The sequence below is a fragment of the Tachyglossus aculeatus genome, chromosome Y3 (genome assembly GCF_015852505.1).
Source record: "Tachyglossus aculeatus isolate mTacAcu1 chromosome Y3, mTacAcu1.pri, whole genome shotgun sequence".
NCBI classification, from domain to species: Eukaryota; Metazoa; Chordata; class Mammalia; order Monotremata; family Tachyglossidae; genus Tachyglossus; species Tachyglossus aculeatus.
The window spans coordinates 450,561-470,745 of NC_052095.1; the positions used below are offsets into that span (position 1 = coordinate 450,561).

The following is a 20,185-nucleotide window of genomic DNA, read 5'->3' on the forward strand; positions in this document are numbered from 1 at the left end:
AAGACATGAAGACAATGGAAGACATTGAGATATCCCACCAAGAGTTACACAGTGAGATGAAACTGGAAAACCAAACAAGGAAGTCAGAGCCAGTTTCAGGTTTTTAACCAAGTATTTTCTTTCTAGCAAGTGTTCTGCTTTAAGTGCTTCATATTCTATTGTGCTTCATATACTATATCTTTCAATCAATCAGTAGTATTATGGAGTGCTTACTGTGGCAGAGCACACACACTAAGCACTTAAAAAGTATAATGCAACAGTTGATAGATGTAATCCCTGCCCTCAGGGTGCTTACAGTTTGTTTTATTAGTAGTAGTATTACCATTATAATTAATAATTGATGATGATGATAGTTAAGTTTTCTACATGGAGAGACTGGCATCAAAAGGGAGAGGGGAAATACGAAAGTATAAAAATATTTACATAAGTACCTTGGGGGCAAGGGTGAGCACTGAAATGCTTACGGTGAACTCAGCCAAGTGTTGCAGAGGGGAAAGTGCGCCCTTTCCTCTCCATCCATACCGCTACCCTGCTCATTCAAGCTCTCATCCTATCCCATCTGGACTACTGCATCAGCCTTCTCTCTGATCTCCCATCCTCGTGTCTCTCTCCACTTCAATCCATACTTCATGCTGCTGCCCGGATTATCTTTGTCCAGAAACGCTCTGGGCATATTACTCCCCTCCTCAAAAATCTCCAGTGGCTACCAATCAATCTGCGCATCAGGCAGAAACTCCTCACCCTGGGATTCAAGGCTCTCCATCACCTCGCCCCCTCCTACCTCACCTCCCTTCTCTCCTCTACAGCCCAGCCCGCACCCTCTGCTCCTCCGCCACTAATCTCCTTACCGTACCTCGTTCTCGCCTGTCCCGCCATCGACCTCCGGCCCACATCATCCCCCGGGCCTGGAATGCCCTCCCTCTGCCCATCCGCCAAGCTAGTTCTCTTCCTCCCTTCAAGGCCCTGCTGAGAGCTCACCTCCTCCAGGAGGCCTTCCCAGACTGAGCCCCTTCCTTCCTCTCCCCCTCGTCCCCCTCTCCATGCCCCCCATCTTACCCCCTTCCCTTCCCCACAGCACCTGTATATATGTATATATGTTTGTACATATTTATTACTCTATTTATTTATTTATTTATTTATTTATTTATTTATTTATTTTACTTGTACATATCTATTCTATTTATTTTATTTTGTTAGTATGTTTGGTTTTGTCCTCTGTCTCCCCCTTTTAGACTGTGAGCCCAATGTTGGGGAGGGACTGCCTCTATATGTTGCCAATTTGTACTTCCCAAGCACTTAGTACAGTGCTCTGCACATAGTAACTGCTCAATAAATATGATTGATTGATTGATTGATTAGGGGAAATAAAGGGCTTAGTCTGAAAAGTCTAGTCTTAGTGTCTTGGCAGAGACATAAACTGTAACAGAAAAGATGTTATGCTCGAGACTGTGAGCTCTTTGTGGGCGGGGAAACAAACCTTGCATCTGTACAACCTCGTACAAACAATGCTGTGTACTGTACTCTCCCAGGCATTTAGTATAACCCTACACACCCTAAATACCACTGACTGATCAATTTCTGACAATCACTCTTCCTACCTTTGAAGACTGATTACAATCATATCTCCGAATATCGTTCCCCAACTATCCCATTTCCCCTAATCATTTATTCATTCATTCATTCATTCATTCATTCATTCATTCATATTTATTGAGTACTTACTGTGTGCAGGGCTGTACTAAGCTTCTGGGAGAGTACATTACAACAGTAAACAGACTCGTTCACTCCCCACAGTGAGCTTACAGTCTAGAGGGGGGCATACACATATTAACATAAATAAATCAATTACAGATACATTCTTAAGTGCTGTGGGGCTGGGGTGGGGTGGGGAGAGGACGAACAAAGACAGCAAGTCAGGATGAGGCAAAAGGGAGTGGAAGAGGAGGAAAGGGGGGCTTAGTCAGGGAAGGCTTCTTGGAGGAGGTGTGCCCTCAGTAAGACTTTGAAGCGGAGGGAGAGCAACTGTCTGTCAGATTTGAAGAGGGAGGGCATTCCAGGCCAGTGGCAGTATGTGGGCGAGGGGCTGGCGGCAAGACAGATGAGATCGAGGCACAGGGACAAAGTTAGCGTTAGAGGAGCAAAGTGTGCGGGCTGGGTTGTGGTAGGAGAGTAACCAAGTGAGGTATTCATTCAATTTTATTTATTGAGCACTTACTGTGTGCAAAGCACTGTATTAAGCGCTTGGGAGAGTACAACCCAACAGGTATAAGTGGGTAAGGTAACTGAATGCTTTAAAGTCAACCATGAGGAATTTTTGTTTGATGTGGAGCTGGACGGGCAACCACGGGAGTTTCTTGAGGAGTGGGGAAACATGTCCTGTGTGTTTTTGCAGAAAAATGATCCAGGCAGCAGAGTGAAGTATGGACTGGAGTGGGGAGAGACTGGAGGCTGGGAGGTCAGCAAGGAGGCTAATGCAGTAATCCAGGTACAATAGGATAAGTCATTGTTTTAATCATTGTTTTAACATGGTAGCAATTTGGATGCAAAGGAAAGGGCGGATTTTAGTGACGTTGTGAAGATTCATTCTATTTACTCTGATGATATTGACACCTGTCTACTTGTTTTGTTTTGTTGTTGTCTGTCTGTCCCCCCTCTTCTAGACTGAGAGCCCACTGTTGGGTAGGGACAGTTTCTATATGTTGCCGATCTGTACTTCCCAAGCGCTTAGTACAGTGCTCTGCACACAGTAAGCACTCAATAAATACGACTGAATGAGTGAATGAATGAAAGACGGGACCGGCAGGACTCAGTGATGGATTGAATATGTGGGCTGAATGAGAGGGGAAAAGAGCCAAGGATAATGCCAAGGTTATACGCTTGTGAGACAGCAAGTATGGTGGTGATGGGAAAGCCTGGGGAGGACCGGGTATGGGTGGAAAGAAAAGGAGTTCTGTTTTGGACCTGCAGAGCACTGTACTAACAGCTTGGGTGAGTACAATACTAATAATAATAGTATTTGTTAAGCACTTACTATGTGCAAAGCACTGTCCTAAGTGCTGGGGAGGTTACAAGGGGATCAGGTTGCCCCACGGGGGGCTCACAGTCTTAATCCCCCTTTTACAGATGAGGTCACTGAGGCATAGAGAAGTGAAGTGACTTGCCCAGAGTCATACAGCTGACAAGTGGCAGAGCCGAGATTAGAACCCATGACCTCTAACTCTAAAGCCCAGGCTCTTTCCTCTGAGCCATGCTGCTTCTCTAATACAACAGAGATGGTAGACAGAGTTGGTAGTACAGTCCCTAGCACATACTAGTGCTTAACAAATACCTTAAAAAAAAAGCAAACCCCAACAAAGCAAAACACTAATTATTCCAAACTAGAAAAAATGCCCCACAGGAAATAATCCTTAACTCACCAATAAAATTTACTTGAATTTTTTGCTCCATTTTGCCTTCTGTAGATTACAAACCATTTTACCACTTAGATTTCTTTATGATTCCTCCAATATCACTCCTTAGCCTGCCAGAAGCATTACTGACCAGTGTTTAAAACCCTACAGAGAAGCAGCGTGGCTTGGTGGAAACAGCCTGGTCTTGGGAGTCAGAGATCATGGGTTCTAATCCCACTTCTGCCACTTGTCAGCTGTGTGACTTTGGGCAAGTCACAACGTCTCTGGGTCTCATGCCCTCACCTATAAAATGGGGGTGAAGTCTATGAACCCTACCTGGGACACCATGATTACCTTTTATCTCTCCCAGTGCACAGAACAGTGCTTTGCACATAGTAAGCACTTAACAAATGCCATAATTATTATTGTTATTATGTTACTCCCAGTTGCTCCAGGACTCTTTCTGGAAATAACTCGTAATTCAATATTATTCTTACTTCAAGCAAATCCTCTCCCAATCCCCAGAAAAAATATTTTGCTTGACGACTCACTTCATACATATGCCCAAACACTTCAGCCCTACTGGTAAACAAACCTCCCTTGCACACCTCTCCCAGATCCCTGAGTAGATAAACTGCTGAACTAGGGAAGCAAACTTAATTTGGAAATAGCTAATGCAAACGATGATGAGCTAACTGTCTCCCCTTCAGAAGAAGAACCTGGGATGTCAAACTTTAATAACGCTCTACTGCACTTGTTGGCAGGGAACGCATCTGCCAACTCTGTAGTACTGCAGTGTCCCAACCATTCAGTACAGTGCTCGGCACACAGTAAGCACTGAATAAATACCACAGATTGACTGATTGTTTGCCAAGTACTGAAGCAAATGAAGAAGTTATACTTTTCCCAACACCCCAGCTAGTTAATTGGGATGTAAAAATCTTGCATTAATTTTCAAGAAACAGATGAATTGAGAGAACTTCGAAGAAGCACACAGATGCTCGAAAATGAGTTAGACTGTTCCAAGATGCTTTAAGAAGAAAAGAAGGCCATTATACTGAACAAATTTTTCAATACAATTAAAACAGAAATATCAGACAAATAACAAATCACTTATATTTACTATTATAAAACTCTTCTTTGAATTACTCTTGGATTGTGAGTCCCAAGGGTCACAATCCCGCCTCCAAAGCTTCTCCTAGCACTTAGTACAGTGCTCTGCACACAGTAAGCGCTCAATAAATACGATTGATTGATTGATTGCACCCAGTTAGTGCTTACCAAATACTATTACAACTACTACTTAAATAAACATTACACAATAAACATTTACAACTGCAACATATAGCCTGCAAGGGACTGCTTTTCCCAGCTAAGATCCTTGGGCGCAGGGACTGTGTCTGCCAACTCTGTTGTATTATACTCTTCCAAGAACTCAATGCAATGTTCTGCACACAGTAAACTCTGTACATACTACTGACTGATTGGTTCTAGAATGGACCCTAATTCATTCAATCGTATTTATTGAGTGCTTACTGTGTGCAGAGCACTGTACTAAGCGCTTGGGAAGTACAACTTGGCAACAATTTATTGGCAACTCTATGGGAACACATACCCCCATAACAAAACTACATTTTCAAGGAAAATTCACCTTCATTTTACATTTGTTAAGTGATTACTATGTTCGAGGCACTGAGCAATGCTTTTCACAAAGCGCTGGAGGATCAAGCTAATCAGTTCATACAAGCTAACCTACTCTTTATATGAAGGTATATATTACCAGTATCTATCTTAGTAAGGCACAGATAAATGTGTGGCAAATTTTCTTTGGTTGGATTATGCCTACTGAATTTTTACAAATTTACATTTAAATTAAAACTCTGAATCAAAACCGTACTTTGGATTACTTAAGGGTGCAAGTAGGTACGTAAACCTGGTTTCTAGGTAGATTCTAATATCAGTCCAAAACTTCACAGTTTATAAGTCAGGGCTTAATGTTGGGGGAAAAAAGATGACAGGATGCCATTTTCAAGAAAATCCATTTTGGGGAGCAGGGAAGGGACAATCCCTCCAAAAACGCATGATGATGCATTCAAAAATGTTCAGGACTTCCAGATGCTGCATTCCAAAATACACCATTTGTAGATTCTGCTGATAAGCACAGACAGAGTGAAAATCTAATATACAAATGCATTAAATTTTGCATTTAGAGTGGCAGATCCCTGATTAAATTTGTAAATTACCCAGGACCCATTTAGTAATATTAATGCACATAGAACAAGCTTTAAAAAGTCAGATGGAACCTTAGCTTTATAAATACAATGTATAAATTGGGGTACATCTTGATGATCACTCTTATGGTTAATAAGTGCTTCAAAATCCTAATTTGTTTATATTAAAGACCTCTTGGTCAACAACAGCTCCCATGTTTTATTCTCTGTTGCTGGGATACCTTTCCCATGGGCAAAATGGTTAAAGAATGAGAGATTACTGCAGCATGAGATCTCTGTCACAGAAATTCAAAATGCCCTGGCACGGACTTTGTGCTCTCGAAAGATGTCGTGAAGCTTCTCATGGAGATTTTGGTTACCTGAAAACGGAACGCAAGGGCAAGGACTCACCTTGCTCGTCTGCTTTCTGTAATTACCCACAGTTCGGTTAATTCTCGGGAATCTGGGAATCTACTTGGGAGGAGGGTAAAGGAAAAAAGGGACCTTCCCCACCCACAAACAATGGGATATTTCTGGGAGCCGTTTATAATACCAAGTTCGGGATTAAGCCTCCCATTCACTTAGGAGAGGTTTAAATCGAGTAGAAGAAACTCACGTGAGCTCAACCTTGGGGATTAGTTTAGTTACTTCTCCCCCTCCACGCCTTTCGGAATAATTTCCCAGCTCACTTTGGATAATGCCAAGTGGCCCGTGTGGGTCAGAGGCCCATGGAAGCATTCATTCCAAAATCTGGGGCAGGCCGCACTGCCTCGGCCTTGCGTACACTACGGCCCCTATATTACCCGGCCTGCTTTATTCGCCCGGCTGTCCTTTGAAACCAGGCCGGTTCTAACTTCTGGATAGCAGGAGGTCATAAAGGACGGCCTATCGAAGAATAGGAGGGTGGAAACACCCAAATTTTTACAGCGCGAGCGAACCAAAATGTCACCCGTGGCAAAGAGGTGTGCATTCAGAAAACAGCAGCCTGGAACGGAGGTAAGGCAGTGGAAAGGAAAGGGAATAAGCAATTTAAACGTGGGCATACCGTCCGTTAATGATCCCCCAAGGAAACCACCGCGATACTCACGTTCCTCTCGGGGTCGATGGCCTCAAGCAGTCTGTCCCTTATCCACTGCGGGGAGGCCGGATCTGCTGTCATTGCCTGAGCGGGGCGGGAACGAAACGCTGGCCCAAGTGGCGGGCAGGCCGAGAGATCACTCACTTGCCGGGCACCAGCAGCAGGATCGCATGTTCCCACAAAGACAGCCGGGGGCTCAATGCTACCGCTGCTACCACTAACGACGCTTCAGCTTCGGGTACCAACCTCCTCCAAATCAGCTGAGTCTCCTCCAAGTACGCGGAGCAATCTGCTTTGCTCGCGGCACCGCCACCCGGCTGGGTCGATGCCGAAGGCTGAACACAGAAAGAAAATGGAGGAAATGAACACAGAGGCGGGGCAGCTTAACAGGGTGCACGCCACCGAGCCCTCGTGGAGGAAGGAAGGAATTCTGGGTCTACCTTCACGCAAAGCTACGCTTTCTAACGCCCGCCCACTCCTCAGCTTTTCGTACGTGTAAGAAGGGGTTAACCTAAATGGTTGGCCGCTATTTGGCCAATGAAAAAGGTCTCGGATGGAGGAAGAAACACTTTAAAGTATAAATGTTGTTGGGTCACCTAAAAACAGCATACTTCCACAAACTAGCAGTTTGACATCTTGTTACTCCACAAATACAGAATGTCATATAATAACAAGAAGAGCACGAACTTGTATCTTTTAAGGGCTTTCTTTGCCCCAAGCACTTTACTAAGCGTTGAGGTAAATGCAAATTAAGCAGGTCAGATTCAAACCATAGCCTACACATAGGATCCACATTCTAAGTAGGAGGAAGACTAAGTCCTGAATCCCCATTTTTCAGATGAGGAAAGTGGGGCACAGAGAAGTTAAATGACGTTTCCAATAATAATGATGGTACTTGTTAAGTGCCTACTATGTGCCAAGCACTGATCTAAGCGCTAGGGTAGATACAAGGTAATCAGGTTGTCCCACATGGGGCTCAGAGTCCTAGTCCATTTTATAGATTGGACTGGAGGGTTGGCAGTGCCGCGAGCGAAGCAGACAACTCCACGTACATGGAGGAGAGTCAGCTCATTTGGAGGAGTTTGGTACTGGAAGCTGAGGCGTCATTAGTGGTAGCAGCAGTAGCACTGAGCTTCCAGCTGTCTTTGTGGGAACATGTGATTCCGCTGCTGGTGCTCGACAAGAGAATGATCTCTCAGCCTGCCCGCCACTTCGGCCACCGTTCCATTCCCAATCCTCTCAGGCAATGACAGCGGACTGTCTTCCTACAGTCCATTTTACAGATGAGGTAACTGTGGCACAGAGAAGGTCAGTGGCTTAACCAAGGTCACATGGCAGACAAGTAGCCGAGAGGGGATTAGAACCCACATCCTCTGACTCCAAAGCCCGGGCTCTTTAAGCCACTCTGTTTCCCTAAGGCCAATCAGCAAGCAAATGGCAGACCACTGACCACATAATAATTGTAGTTCTTGTAGTAATGGGATAGACACATTGTAATCACATTTCATGGAGTCTCTCTCCCATATGGGACAAATTTGACCTTGTGCCTGATCTCAACTATCTCAATGATGTCATCTTCCCACACCTCCCCATCTGTGGAAGCAGCATGGCTCAGTGGAAAGAACACGGGCTTGGGAGTCAGAGGTCATGGGTTCAAATTCCAGCTCCGCCACTTGTCAGTTATGTGACTTTGGGCAAGTCACTTCACTTCTCTGTGCCTCAGTTACCTCATCCGTAATTAAAATTAAGACTGTGAACCCCGTGTGGGACAACCTCATCACCTTGTATCCTCCCCAGTGCATAGAACAGTGCTTTGCACATAGTAAGTGCTTAACAAATGCTATCATTATTATTATTATCTGTCTATCCCAGACCACCACTCTCTCCACCTTCAAAGCATGATTAAGGTCAAATCTTCTCCAAGAGGCCATCCTGGATTAAGCCCTCTTTTTCCTGGCTCACTCTCTCTTCAGTGTTGTTTATGTACTTGCATCTATAATCTCTGGACATTGGATATCCACCCCAACTCCACAGCACTTACATGTATATCTTCAAATAATATATTATAAATTACTTATCTATTCATATGGCAGTCTACTTCCCCCTCTAGACTGTAAGCACGGAAACTATCTGATAATTCTGTTGTATTGTAACAATAAATCAATCAGTGCTAGTTATTGAGTGCTTACTCTGTGCAGGGAACTTTCCTAAGTGCTTGGGGAAGTACAATACAACAGAATTATTGTACTCTCCCAGGCAATTAACACAGTAATAACACTAAAAGTTAGTGCTCAGTAAATTCAATTGACTGAATTACTACTATTACTACTACCTTCTACTACTACTACCTTCTACTACTACAATAAAGTAATAATAATAATTGTGATGTTTGTTAAGCACTTACAATGTGCCAGGCATTGTACTAAGCTCTGGGGTGGATACAAGCAAATTGTGTGGGACAAATTGTGTGGTACACAGTCTCTGTCCCACACGAGGCTCACAATATTAATTCCCAAATTACAGAAGAGGTAACTGAGGCACCACAAATTTAAGTGACTTGCCCAAGGTCACACAGGAGACAAGTGTGTCCCTTTCTAACTCCCATCATCATCATCATCATCAATCGTATTTATTGAGCGCTTACTATGTGCAGAGCACTGTACTAAGCGCTTAGGAAGTACAAATTGGCAACATATAGAGACAGTCCCTACCCAACAGTGGGCTCACAGTCTAGAAGGGGGAGACAGAGAACAAAACCAAACATATTAACAAAATAAAATAAATAGAATAGATATGTACAAGTAAAATAAATAGATTATGCCTTCTGAATTTTTATAAATTTAAAATTTATGTTTAAATTAAAACTGTGAATCAAGACCATACTTTGGATTATTTATGGATGCAAATACGTGAGTAAACCTGGCTTCTAGGTAGATTCTAATATCAATCCAAAACTTCACAGTTTTTGTCAGGGCTTAATATTGGAGAAAAAAGATGACAGGATGTAATTTTCAAGAAAATCCATTTTGGGGACTAGGGAAGGGACAATCTCTCCAAAAACAGACTGTGATGCATCCAAAAATCTTCAGGCCTTCTAGATGCTGCATCATCATCATCAATCGTATTTATTGAGTGCTTACTATGTGCAGAGCACTGTACTAAGCGCTTGGGAAGTACAAATTGGCAACATTTAGAGACAGTCCCTACCCAACAGTGGGCTCACAGTCTAAAAGGGGAAGACAGAGAACAAAACCAAACAAACTAACAAAATAAAATAAATAGAATAGATATGTACAAGTAAAATAAATAAATAAATAAATAGAGTAATAAATATGTACAAACATACATACATATATACAGGTGCTGTGGGGAAGGGAAGGAGGTAAGATGGGGGGATGGAGAGGGGGACGAGGGGGAGAGGAAGGAAGGGGCTCAGTCTGGGAAGGCCTCCTGGAGGAGGTGAGGAAGAGAACTAGCTTTGCAGATGGGCAGAGGGAGGGCATTCCAGGCCCGGGGGATGACGTGGGCCAGAGGTCGATGGCGGGACAGGCGAGAACGAGGTACGGTAAGGAGATTAGTGGCGGAGGAGCGGAGGGTGCGGGCTGGGCTGTAGAAGGAGAGAAGGGAGGTGAGGTAGGAGGGGGCGAGGTGATGGAAAGCCTTGAAGCCCAGGGTGAGGAGTTTCTGCCTGATGTGCAGATAGATTGGTAGCCACTGGAGATTTTTGAGGAGGGGAGTAATATGCCTAGAACGTTTCTGGACAAAGATAATCCAGGCAGCAGCATGAAGTGTGGATTGAAGTGGAGAGAGACACGAGGATGGGAGATCAGAGAGAAGGCTGATGCAGTAGTCCAGACGGGATAGGATGAGAGCTTGAATGAGCAGGGTAGCGGTATGGATGGAGAGAAAAGGGCAGATCTTGGCAATGTAAAGGCACCCCCAGGTCCATGCTCAATCCAGGAGACCACACTGCTTCTCGACAGTACTCTTCACTTTCAATCATATTTATTGAGCACTTACTTTGTGCAAAACACTGTACTAAGTGCTTGAAAGAGTACAATATAATGACAGACATATTCCTGCCCGTAATTCCTGCCCCCTTTTAGGCTGTGAGCCCATTGTTGGGTAGGGTTCATCTCTATCTGTTGCAGAATTGTATTTTCCAAGCACTTAGTATGATGCTCTGCACATAGTAAGTGTTCATTGAATTTGATTGAATGAATGAATAAATGAATGAATGAACGAGCTCACAGTCGAGGAGACAGACATCAGTATAAATAATAGATATTTAACTTCTCTGTGCCTCAGTTGTCTCATCTGTATAATGGAGATTAAGACTGTGAGCCCCACGTAGGACAACATGATTACCATGTATCTACCCCAGTGCTTAGTACAGTGCTTGGCACATAGTAATTATTATATATATATAGATATACACATATATGCTGTGCGAATGAATGACCAAGTAAAAGCAGCATAAAAGGGAGTGGGGCAAGAGAAGAGAAGGGCTTAGTCAGGGAAGGTTTCTAGGAGGAGATGAGCCCTCAATATGGTTTGGAAGTTGGGGAGAGCAATTATCTGTCTGATATGGGGGAAGGGGGAGTTCCAGACCTGAGGTAGAATGTGGACTACAGGTCAGTGGCAAGATAGATAAGATCGAGGTACAGTGAGAAGGTTATCATTAGATGAATGAAGTGTGCAGGCTGGGTTGTAGTGGGAGAGTAGAAGGCTGAGGTAGGAGGGGTCAAGGTGATTAAGTGCTTTAAAGCCAATGGTGAGGAGTTCTTGTTTGATGCAGAGGTGGTTGGGCAACTCTGGAGTTTCTTGAGGAATGAGGAAACATGGTCTGAACATTTTTGAAGGAAAATGATTCAGGCAGCAGAATGGAGTATGGACTGGAGTGCAAAGAGATAGGAGGCACGGAGGTCAGCAGGGATGCTGATACAATAAGATAGGATAGGATAAATGCTTGAATGAATGTGGTAGCAGTTTGGATAGAGAGGAAGGAGTGGATTTGGGCAATGTTGTGAAGGTAGAACTGGTAGGATTTAGTAATGGCTTGACTATGTAGATGGAATGAAAGGAAGTAGTCAAGGATAATGCCAAGGTTATAGGCTTATGAGACAGGAAGGATGGTGGTGTCATCAACAGTAATGGCAAAGTGAGCCAGAAGGTAGGATTTGGGTGGGAAGATAAGAAGTTCAGTTTTACCCATATCAGTTTGAGGTGACTGGGGGACATCCAAGTAGAGATGTACTGAAGAAATGTGAGACTGCACAGAGAGAGATCAGGGCTGGAGATGTGGATTTGACACATAGATTTACAGATAGTAAGTGCTCAGGAAATATCACTGACTGAATGACTATCTACCTTAGGACTTAGTAAACTTCTTGGCAAACAGTAAAAATTTAATAAAAAATTCATGACCACTTGTATATATGGAAGGAGCCATGTAAGAGTAAGTCTTTGTAGATGGTGGGCAGGGATGAGAAAAGAGAGGGGGCAATAAGTTTCTATAAGTAACCTGGGGGAGGAATCTGAAGCACAGATTGAGGAAGGATTATATGAAGGGCAGGGGGTACCCTCTCCTTGAGATAAGGATGGGAAGTATAAGAGAATTGTTGACAGTTGTTCCAAGAGAAGGGTGGAAGCAGAAAAGTCAGGGCAGGTTTTAGAGAGTTCACGCCAGAATGGTTTTGATTTTGTCAATGAAATAGATGGCCAAGTTACCAGAGGCAAATAATTAGGGGACCTAGTGGTGTAGAGACTTTAAAGAAGGGTTGTGGTGGGAATGGGTTTGAGATAGACAAGGTTGGTTCGATATTTGGTGAACTCATTTGCTCCCATGGCTTCTACTATCATCTCTACATGGATGATACCCAAATCTATGTCTCCTACTCTGTTCTCTCTCCCTCCCTCCAGGCTCGTGTCTCCTCCTGCCTTGAGGACATCTCCACCTGGATGTCCTCCAGCCACCTAAAACTCAAAATGTCCAAGACTGAACTCCTTATCTTCCCTCCCAAACCCTGTCCTCTCCCTGACTTTCCTGTCACTGTGGATGGCACTACCATCCTTCCCATCTCACAAGCCTGCAACCAGGGTGTTATCCTAGACTCCACTCTCTCCACACCACAATTCCAAACCGTCACAAAAACCTGCTGGTTTCACCTTCACAACATTGCCCAGATCCACCCTTTCTCTCCATACAAAATGCTACCTTCTTGGTACAATCTCTCATCATGTCCCAACTGGCTTACCGCAATCAGTCTTCTTTCTTACCTCCCAACCTCCTGTCTCTCCCCACATCAGTCTATACTTCACTCTGCTGCCCAGATTTTCTTTCTACAGAAATGCTCTGGGCATGTCACCCTCCTCCTCAAAAATCTCCAGTGGTTGCCTATCAACCTTCGCAAGAAGCAAAAACATCTCACTATTGGCTTTAAAGCTCTCCATCCTCTTGCCCCCTCCTATCTCACCTCCCTTCTCTCCTTCTACAGCTCATCCCACAAACTCCACTCCTCTGCCATTAACCTCCTCATTGGGCTTCATTTTCGCCTGTCCCGCCGTCGACTCCTGGCTTATGTCCTAACGCTGGCCTGGAATTCTCTCCCTCCTCACAGCTGCCAAATTAGCTCACTTCCCCACTTCAAAGCCCTACAGAAAGCTCTCCTCCTCCAGGAGGCCTTCCCAGACTAAGCCCCCTTTTCCACTGCTCCTCCTCCCATCCCCATCACCCCTACTCCCTCTTTCTGCTCTACCCCTCTCCCCACCACAAAGCATTAGTGTATATGTACATATTCATTACTTTATTATTCTATTTATTTTATTAATGATATGTATATATCTATAATTCTACTTATTTATATTGATGCTTCTGATGCCTGTCTACTTGTTTTGTTTTGTTTTGTTTTGTTGTCTGTCTTCCCCTCTAGACTGTGAGCCTGTTGTTGGGTAGGGATTGTCTCTGTTTGTTGCTGAATTGTTTCCAAATGTTTAGCAGTGTTCTGCACACAGTAATCGCTCAATAAATATGACTGACTGAATGAATGAATGTTTGGGAAGTAGAATATGAACTGGTATTAATTAACCATGGATGATTTCCTGGAAGAACTGGGATTTTAAGAGAGCTTTGAACTTGAAGAGTGATGAGGTTGAGGAAATTTAGTGAGAAGGGAGAGTTTCAGACTGGAACAATAACATGAGCAAGTGGTCTTTTTGAATAGGCTATTAAGTAATGTATAAAAATGAATCTGCATGAGTGATCAGGTATGTATATTACAAAACAGTTTCCTTGGCTTCAAGATTTCTTCAAGATTCGAACTCCCACAAAATAATAATGATGGCATTTTTTAAACACTTACTTTGTGCCAGACACTGTTCTAAGGTAATCAGATTGTCCCATATGGGGCTCACAGTTTTAATCCCCATTTTCCAGATGAGGGAACTGAAGCACAGAGAAGTTAAGTGACTTGTCCAATATCACACAGCTGACAAGTGGTGGAGCTGGGATTAGAAGCCACGTCCTCTGACTCCCAAGGCTTTCCTCTGAGTCACTCTGCTTCCCCAATGAGAGCAAAGATTGCAATCTTATCTGACTATGAAATGGTGTACCTCAAACACCCACCAGTGTTCAAGTGTTCTGAGGGGGCATTCAGCATGTAAGCATAGAAAGATCCACTAGGGTAACAGTCTTAGCTTTTTTTGCCAATAATATGATATTACTAGGATCACACAACTGTTAAATTTTTTTTCATTAAAATGAAATGGTAATGGACATAATGGGTAGCAAAATTATTAGCCTGTCTGCTGGAATTTAATATTTCATAAGGATGATTTAATAGTTATGTATTGGGTTCCCATAAAGTTTCATAAAATGTCCTGGTACATTGGTGCAAGGAAATAAGTGGGGGAGGCAAAATAGCCTTGAAAATGAAGAGGTATTAAAAGCTTAGCAAACTCTCCTCAGCAACTAATGAGCTAATTATCAAACTATTCTCAAAAACTCATAGAGTGAACTAAATGTGAATCTAATGAGCCCCACCAAGATAATTATAAACAGCCAGTCACTCAGGGATTTAGGAAAAGGTGTGTAAATTATAAAAAAGAGGCAAGCATTGTACTAACAGCTGGGATGGATACAAGATAACTGCGTTGTTTACTTAGCAGACCAATATGGAGCTCTCAGTACGTGAGGGAGGAAGAACAGATGAAATATTTGATAATATCAAAGTTACAGGCTTGTGAGTCAGAAAGTACTCACTTTCTTTAAGTGAGTAGTTGTCTACAGTGATGCAACTGTTTTTGGAGGGCATAATCATCGTAATGTGGTACTTTTTATTATTATTGTTATTATTATCATTATTATTAGGTGCCATTGAGTCATTTCCAATTCATAGCGACTCTATGGATCAACTTTCTCTGGAACATCCTGTCCTCTGCTATAATCTGCAACCTTTCTAATGGTTCTTCCATTGTTGTCATGGCCTCTATCTATCTAGCTGCCAGGCTGCCTTTTCCAAGTTTTCCCTCAATTTTTCCTAGTATTAGTGTCTTCTCCAGAGAATAAGTCCTTCTGATTATGTGTCCAAAATATGCTAATCTAAGTTGAGTCATTTAGCCTTCCAAAGACCACTTCATTTAGCCTTCCAAAGACCACTTTGGTTTAATGTGCTCCCAATCCATTTGTTTGTTTTTCGGGTAGTCCATGATATTCACAAAATCCTTCTCCAACACCACATTTCAAAAGAGTCAATGTTTTTTCTATCCTGTTTTTTTCACTTTCCAGCTTTTAGATCCATACATTGTCATTGGAAACACCATAGATTTGATAATTTGTATTTCTTTGGCAATTGTTACATCACCACATTTCATGACTTTTTCAATTATTATGTGCCAAGCACTGTTTTAAGCACTAGGGTATATACAAGTAATCAGTAAGGACACAGCCCCTGTCCCACAGGGTTAATCCCCATTTTACAAATGAGGTAACTGAATCCCAGGCCCGAATATAAGGAGCTATATTTTGGACATGTTAAGTTTCAGGTGTCAGCAGGACATCCAAGTAGAGATGTCTTGAAGGCAGGAGGAAACGCAACACTGCAGAGAAGATATATCAGGGCTGAAGATGTAGATTTAGGAATTATCTGTATAGAGATAGTAGTTGAAGCCATGGGAGTGAATGAGTTCTTTAGGTGATTGAATGTAGATGGAATGTAGATAGAAGCAGTCCCAGAACTGAATCTTGAGGAACTTCCAAAATTAGGAAATGTGAGATAAAAGAGGAGCCCTCAAAACACATTGAGACTGAATGGGCAGAAAGATAGAAGGAGAACCAGGAGAGGACAGTGTCAGTAAAGCTGCGGTTGGATAATGTTTCCAGGATAAGAGAGTTGACACTGTCTACGGAAGTTGAGAGGTTGGGTAGAATTAGGATGAAACAGAGGTCTAAGGTAAACCTATTTTTACATTAAAAAAAATCTTGCCTCCAAAGGTGTCTCTTTTCTATCAAAAACTGCTATTCTTGTTGTGAGGAACATCAAAGCCTTGAAGCAGAGGAAATGGGACTAGGCAGGAAGCCATCTACCTTTCCCAACTTGCTCCAGTCTTGACTTGGTCCCACTGTTTCCTTGTTCAGTGGCATTCCAGGCAAACAACAAAAGGCACACATCTCTTAAGAACAGAAAGTCTCAAAGTGAGAAGATTTTAAAAAAAGATATGCTGGGTGATTGAGAGCTATTGTGTGTGAGGTGAGAACAGGAAACTCAGGGGAGCCATATGAACTTGAAAGAATAAAACCATGGAGAATACACTACTCCACGTTGAATCCAGTGTTGAGAAAGTGAGTGGGAGGATAAGGTTTGGGTGGGAAGATAAGAAGTTCAGTTTTAGCCATATTACGTTTAAGGTGACGGACTTCTAAGTAGAGATGTCTTGAAGTCAGGAGGAAATGCAAGACCTCAGAGAGGAGAGAGTGAGATTAGGGCTGGAGATGGGTGTCATCAGCATACAGGTGATAGTTGAAACCATTTGAGTGAATGAGTTTTCTAAGGAACTGCGTGTAGATGGAGAATAGAAGGGGACCCAGAAATTAACCTGAAGGACACCCACAGTTAGGGGATGGGAGGCAAAGGAGGAGCCTGAGAAAGAGACTGAGAATAAGCAGACCAGAGAAATAGGAGGAGAACCAGGAAAGGACAGTGCCAATGAAGTCATGGTTGGAATAAAGTTTCCAAGAGAAAGGGGTGATACAGTGTCAAAGGCAGCTGAAAGGTCAAAGAGAGGCCATTGGATTTGGCAAGGAGGAGATTATTGGTGACCCTTGAAAGGGTGGTTTCTGTGGAGTGAAGAAGATGGAAGCCAGATTGGAGGCAGTCAAGGAGAGAACTGGAGGAGAGGAATTTGAGAGAGTGATCAGAGGGTTAGAGGTCAGTGGCATTAATGAAGTGAAAAACGTAGGCTGAGTTATAGTACAAAATCAAGGAGATAAGGTAGGAGGGACCAAGGAGATTGGGAGCTTTAAAGCCTATGATATTAAATTTCTATTGATGCAGAGGTGGACGGGTAATGACTGAAAGTACTTAAGGAATGGGGAAACATGGACGGAACAGTTTTGTGGAAAAATGATCTGTTTGGCAGAATGAAGTATGCATTGAAGCAGGAAGAGACATAAGGTAGGAAGGTTAGCAAGGAGGCTGATGCAGTAATCAAGGCAGGAAAGGCTGTGCCTGCATTAAGGAAGTAGCAGTTTGGATGAAAGAAAAGGGAGGATTTTAGCAATGTTGTGAAGGTCGAACCAAGAAGATTTAGTGAATACTGACTTTTTGGCTTAAATGAAATGATAATACCAAGGTTGGGCTTGTGAGACAGAGAAAGGTGGTGCTTTCTAGTGATGGGATAGACAGAGATAGAATGGGCTCTGAGTGAGAAGATAAGGAGTTCTGTTTTGGACATGTTAAGTTTGAGGTAATAATAATATAATAATAATAATGATGGCATTTATTAAGTGCTTACTATATGCAAAGCACTGTTCTAAGCGCTGTTACAAGGTGATCAGGTTGTTCCCCGGGGGGCTCACAGTCTTAATCCCCGTTTTACAGATGAGGTAACTGAGGCACAGAGAAATGAAGTGACTTGCCCAAAGTCACTCAGCTGACAATTGGCGGAGCTGGAATTTGAACCCATGACCTCTGACTCCACAGCCCGTGCTCTTTCCACTGAGCCACACTGCTTCTCTAATAGCATTTGTTATGTGCTTACTATGTGCAAAGCACTATTCTAAGCACTGGGGAGGATACAAGGTGATCAGATTGTCCCACGTGGGGTCACGGTCTTCATCCCCATTTTACAGATGGGGGAACTGAGGCTCAGAGAAGTTAGGTGACTTGCGTAAGATCACACAGCAGATATTCACTCATTCATTCATTCAATTTTATTTATTGAGCGCTTACTGTGTGCAGAGCACTCTACTAAGTGCTTGGGAAGTACAAGTTGGCAACATATAGAGACAGTCCCTACCCAACAGTGGGCCCACAGTCTAGAAGGGGGAGACAGACAACAAAACAAAACATATTAACAAAATAAGATATGTGGCAGAGTTGGCTTTAGAACCCATGACCTCTGACTCCCAAGCCCAGGAGCTATTTGGTGAGACATCCAAATAACAATGTTCTGAAGGCAGGAGGAAATTTGGGACTGCAGAAAAGGAGAGAGATCAGTACTGGAGATGAGATTTGGGTATCATCCGAATAGAGGTGATTGTTGAAGTCATGGGAGTGCATAAGATCTGCCCTTCCCTCTCCATCCAAACCGGTACCATGTTAATACAATCACTCATCATATCCCGACTGGATTACTGCATTAGCATCCTCTATGATTTACCAACCCTCTGTCTCTTCCCACTTCAGTCTATACTTCACTCTGCTGCTGGATTATCTTTTGACAGAAACGCACTTGGCATGTCACCCTGCCTGCTCAAAAATCTCCAGTGGTTGCCTATCAACCTCCTTCCATATCAAGCAAAAACTCCTCACTATTGGCTTCAAAGCTTTCCATCACCTTACCCCCTTCTACCTCATCTCCCTTCTCTCCTTCTACAGCCCAGCCCACACACTCTGCTCCTCTGGTGCTAACCTTCTCACTGTGCCTCGTTCTTGCCTGTCCCACCATCGACCCTGGTCCATGCCCCACCTCTGTCTTGGAATGTCCTCGCTCCTCAATTCTGTCAACTAGCACACTTCTTCCCCTTCAAAGCCTTACTGAGAGCTCACCTCCTCCAGGAGGCCTTCCCAGACTAAGCCCCTCTTTTCGTCTGCTCCTCCTCCCCTCCCCATAGCTCCTATGCCTTCCTTCTGCTCTACCCGCTTCCGACCCCACAGTACTTGTGTATATATGCATATTTATTATTCCATTTATTTTATTAATGATGTGTATATATCTATAATTCTATTTATTTATATTGATGTCTGTTAATTTTTTGATGTGTGTCTTCCCACTTGTAGACTGTGAGCCCATTGTTGGGTAGGGATTGTCTCTCTTTATTGCTGAATTATACTTTACAAGTTCTTAGTCAGTGCTCAGCACACAGTAAGCGCTAAATAAATACAACTGAATTAATGAATAAGTGAGTTCTCCAAGGGAGTATGTAGATGTAGAATAGAAGGGGACCTGGAATTGAGCCTCAAGGGACTCCATAGTTGGGGATGGGAGGCAGAGGAGAAAGCAGAAGGGGAAGCAGGGAGGCAGAATTGAGAAGCAGTGTATCTCAGTTGAGAGATCAAGGACCTAGGAGTCAAAAGCACCTGGGTTCTAGTTCTCGTTCTGCAACTGTGACCTTGCGCAAGTCACTTCATTTTTCTGTGCCTCAATTACCTCAAACATAAAATGGGGAAACAAACTGTGACCCCCATGTAAAACATGGATTGTGTCCAACCTTATTGCCTTGTACCTACCATAGCACTTAGAAAAGTGCCTGGCACACACATACCACTTAAAAAAAAAGAGGAGCCTGCTAAAGAGATTGAGAATGAGTGGCATATTCAGGATTAGAAGAAGCATAGCTTAGTGGATAGAGCACAGGCCTGGGAGTCAGAAGGTCATAGGTTCTAATCCCAACTCTGATACTTGTCTGCTGTATGATCTTGGGCAAGGCACTTCACTTCTCTGGGCCTCAGTTCCCTCATCTGTAAAATGGGGTTTGAAACTTGTGAGGCCCATTTGGGACAGGAATTGTATCCAACCCAATTTACTTGTATCCACCCCAGTGCTTAGTATAGTGCCTGTCACATAGTAAGCATTTAACAAATACCATAATAATAATAATTATTCTTATTATTAAAGCCCAGGTTTTCTGACTCCAGACCTGGCTATTTCCACTATGCTCTCCTGCTTCCTCAATTCACAATTCTGTACACATTGACATTTATATCTTACTTTTATGTTACTACCTAAGATCTTATATTGATGTCCAGGTTTCCTTTTTGTTCCCATCTGTAAGTTATATTACCTTCTTA

General features: G+C 43.1%; 1 protein-coding gene across 1 annotated transcript in view; it reads right to left on the reverse strand.

The window, feature by feature from the left end:
• The window catches only part of LOC119946741 (mediator of RNA polymerase II transcription subunit 26-like), an 86,908-nt gene extending 79,867 nt beyond the window's left edge, over positions 1-7,041 (reverse strand). Inside the window, 1 exon segment of the mRNA XM_038768177.1 lies at positions 6,687-7,041. Coding sequence (XP_038624105.1) covers positions 6,687-6,758 — 72 coding nt within the window. The 5' untranslated portion in view covers positions 6,759-7,041.
• Between the last annotated feature and the right edge of the window lie 13,144 nt (positions 7,042-20,185).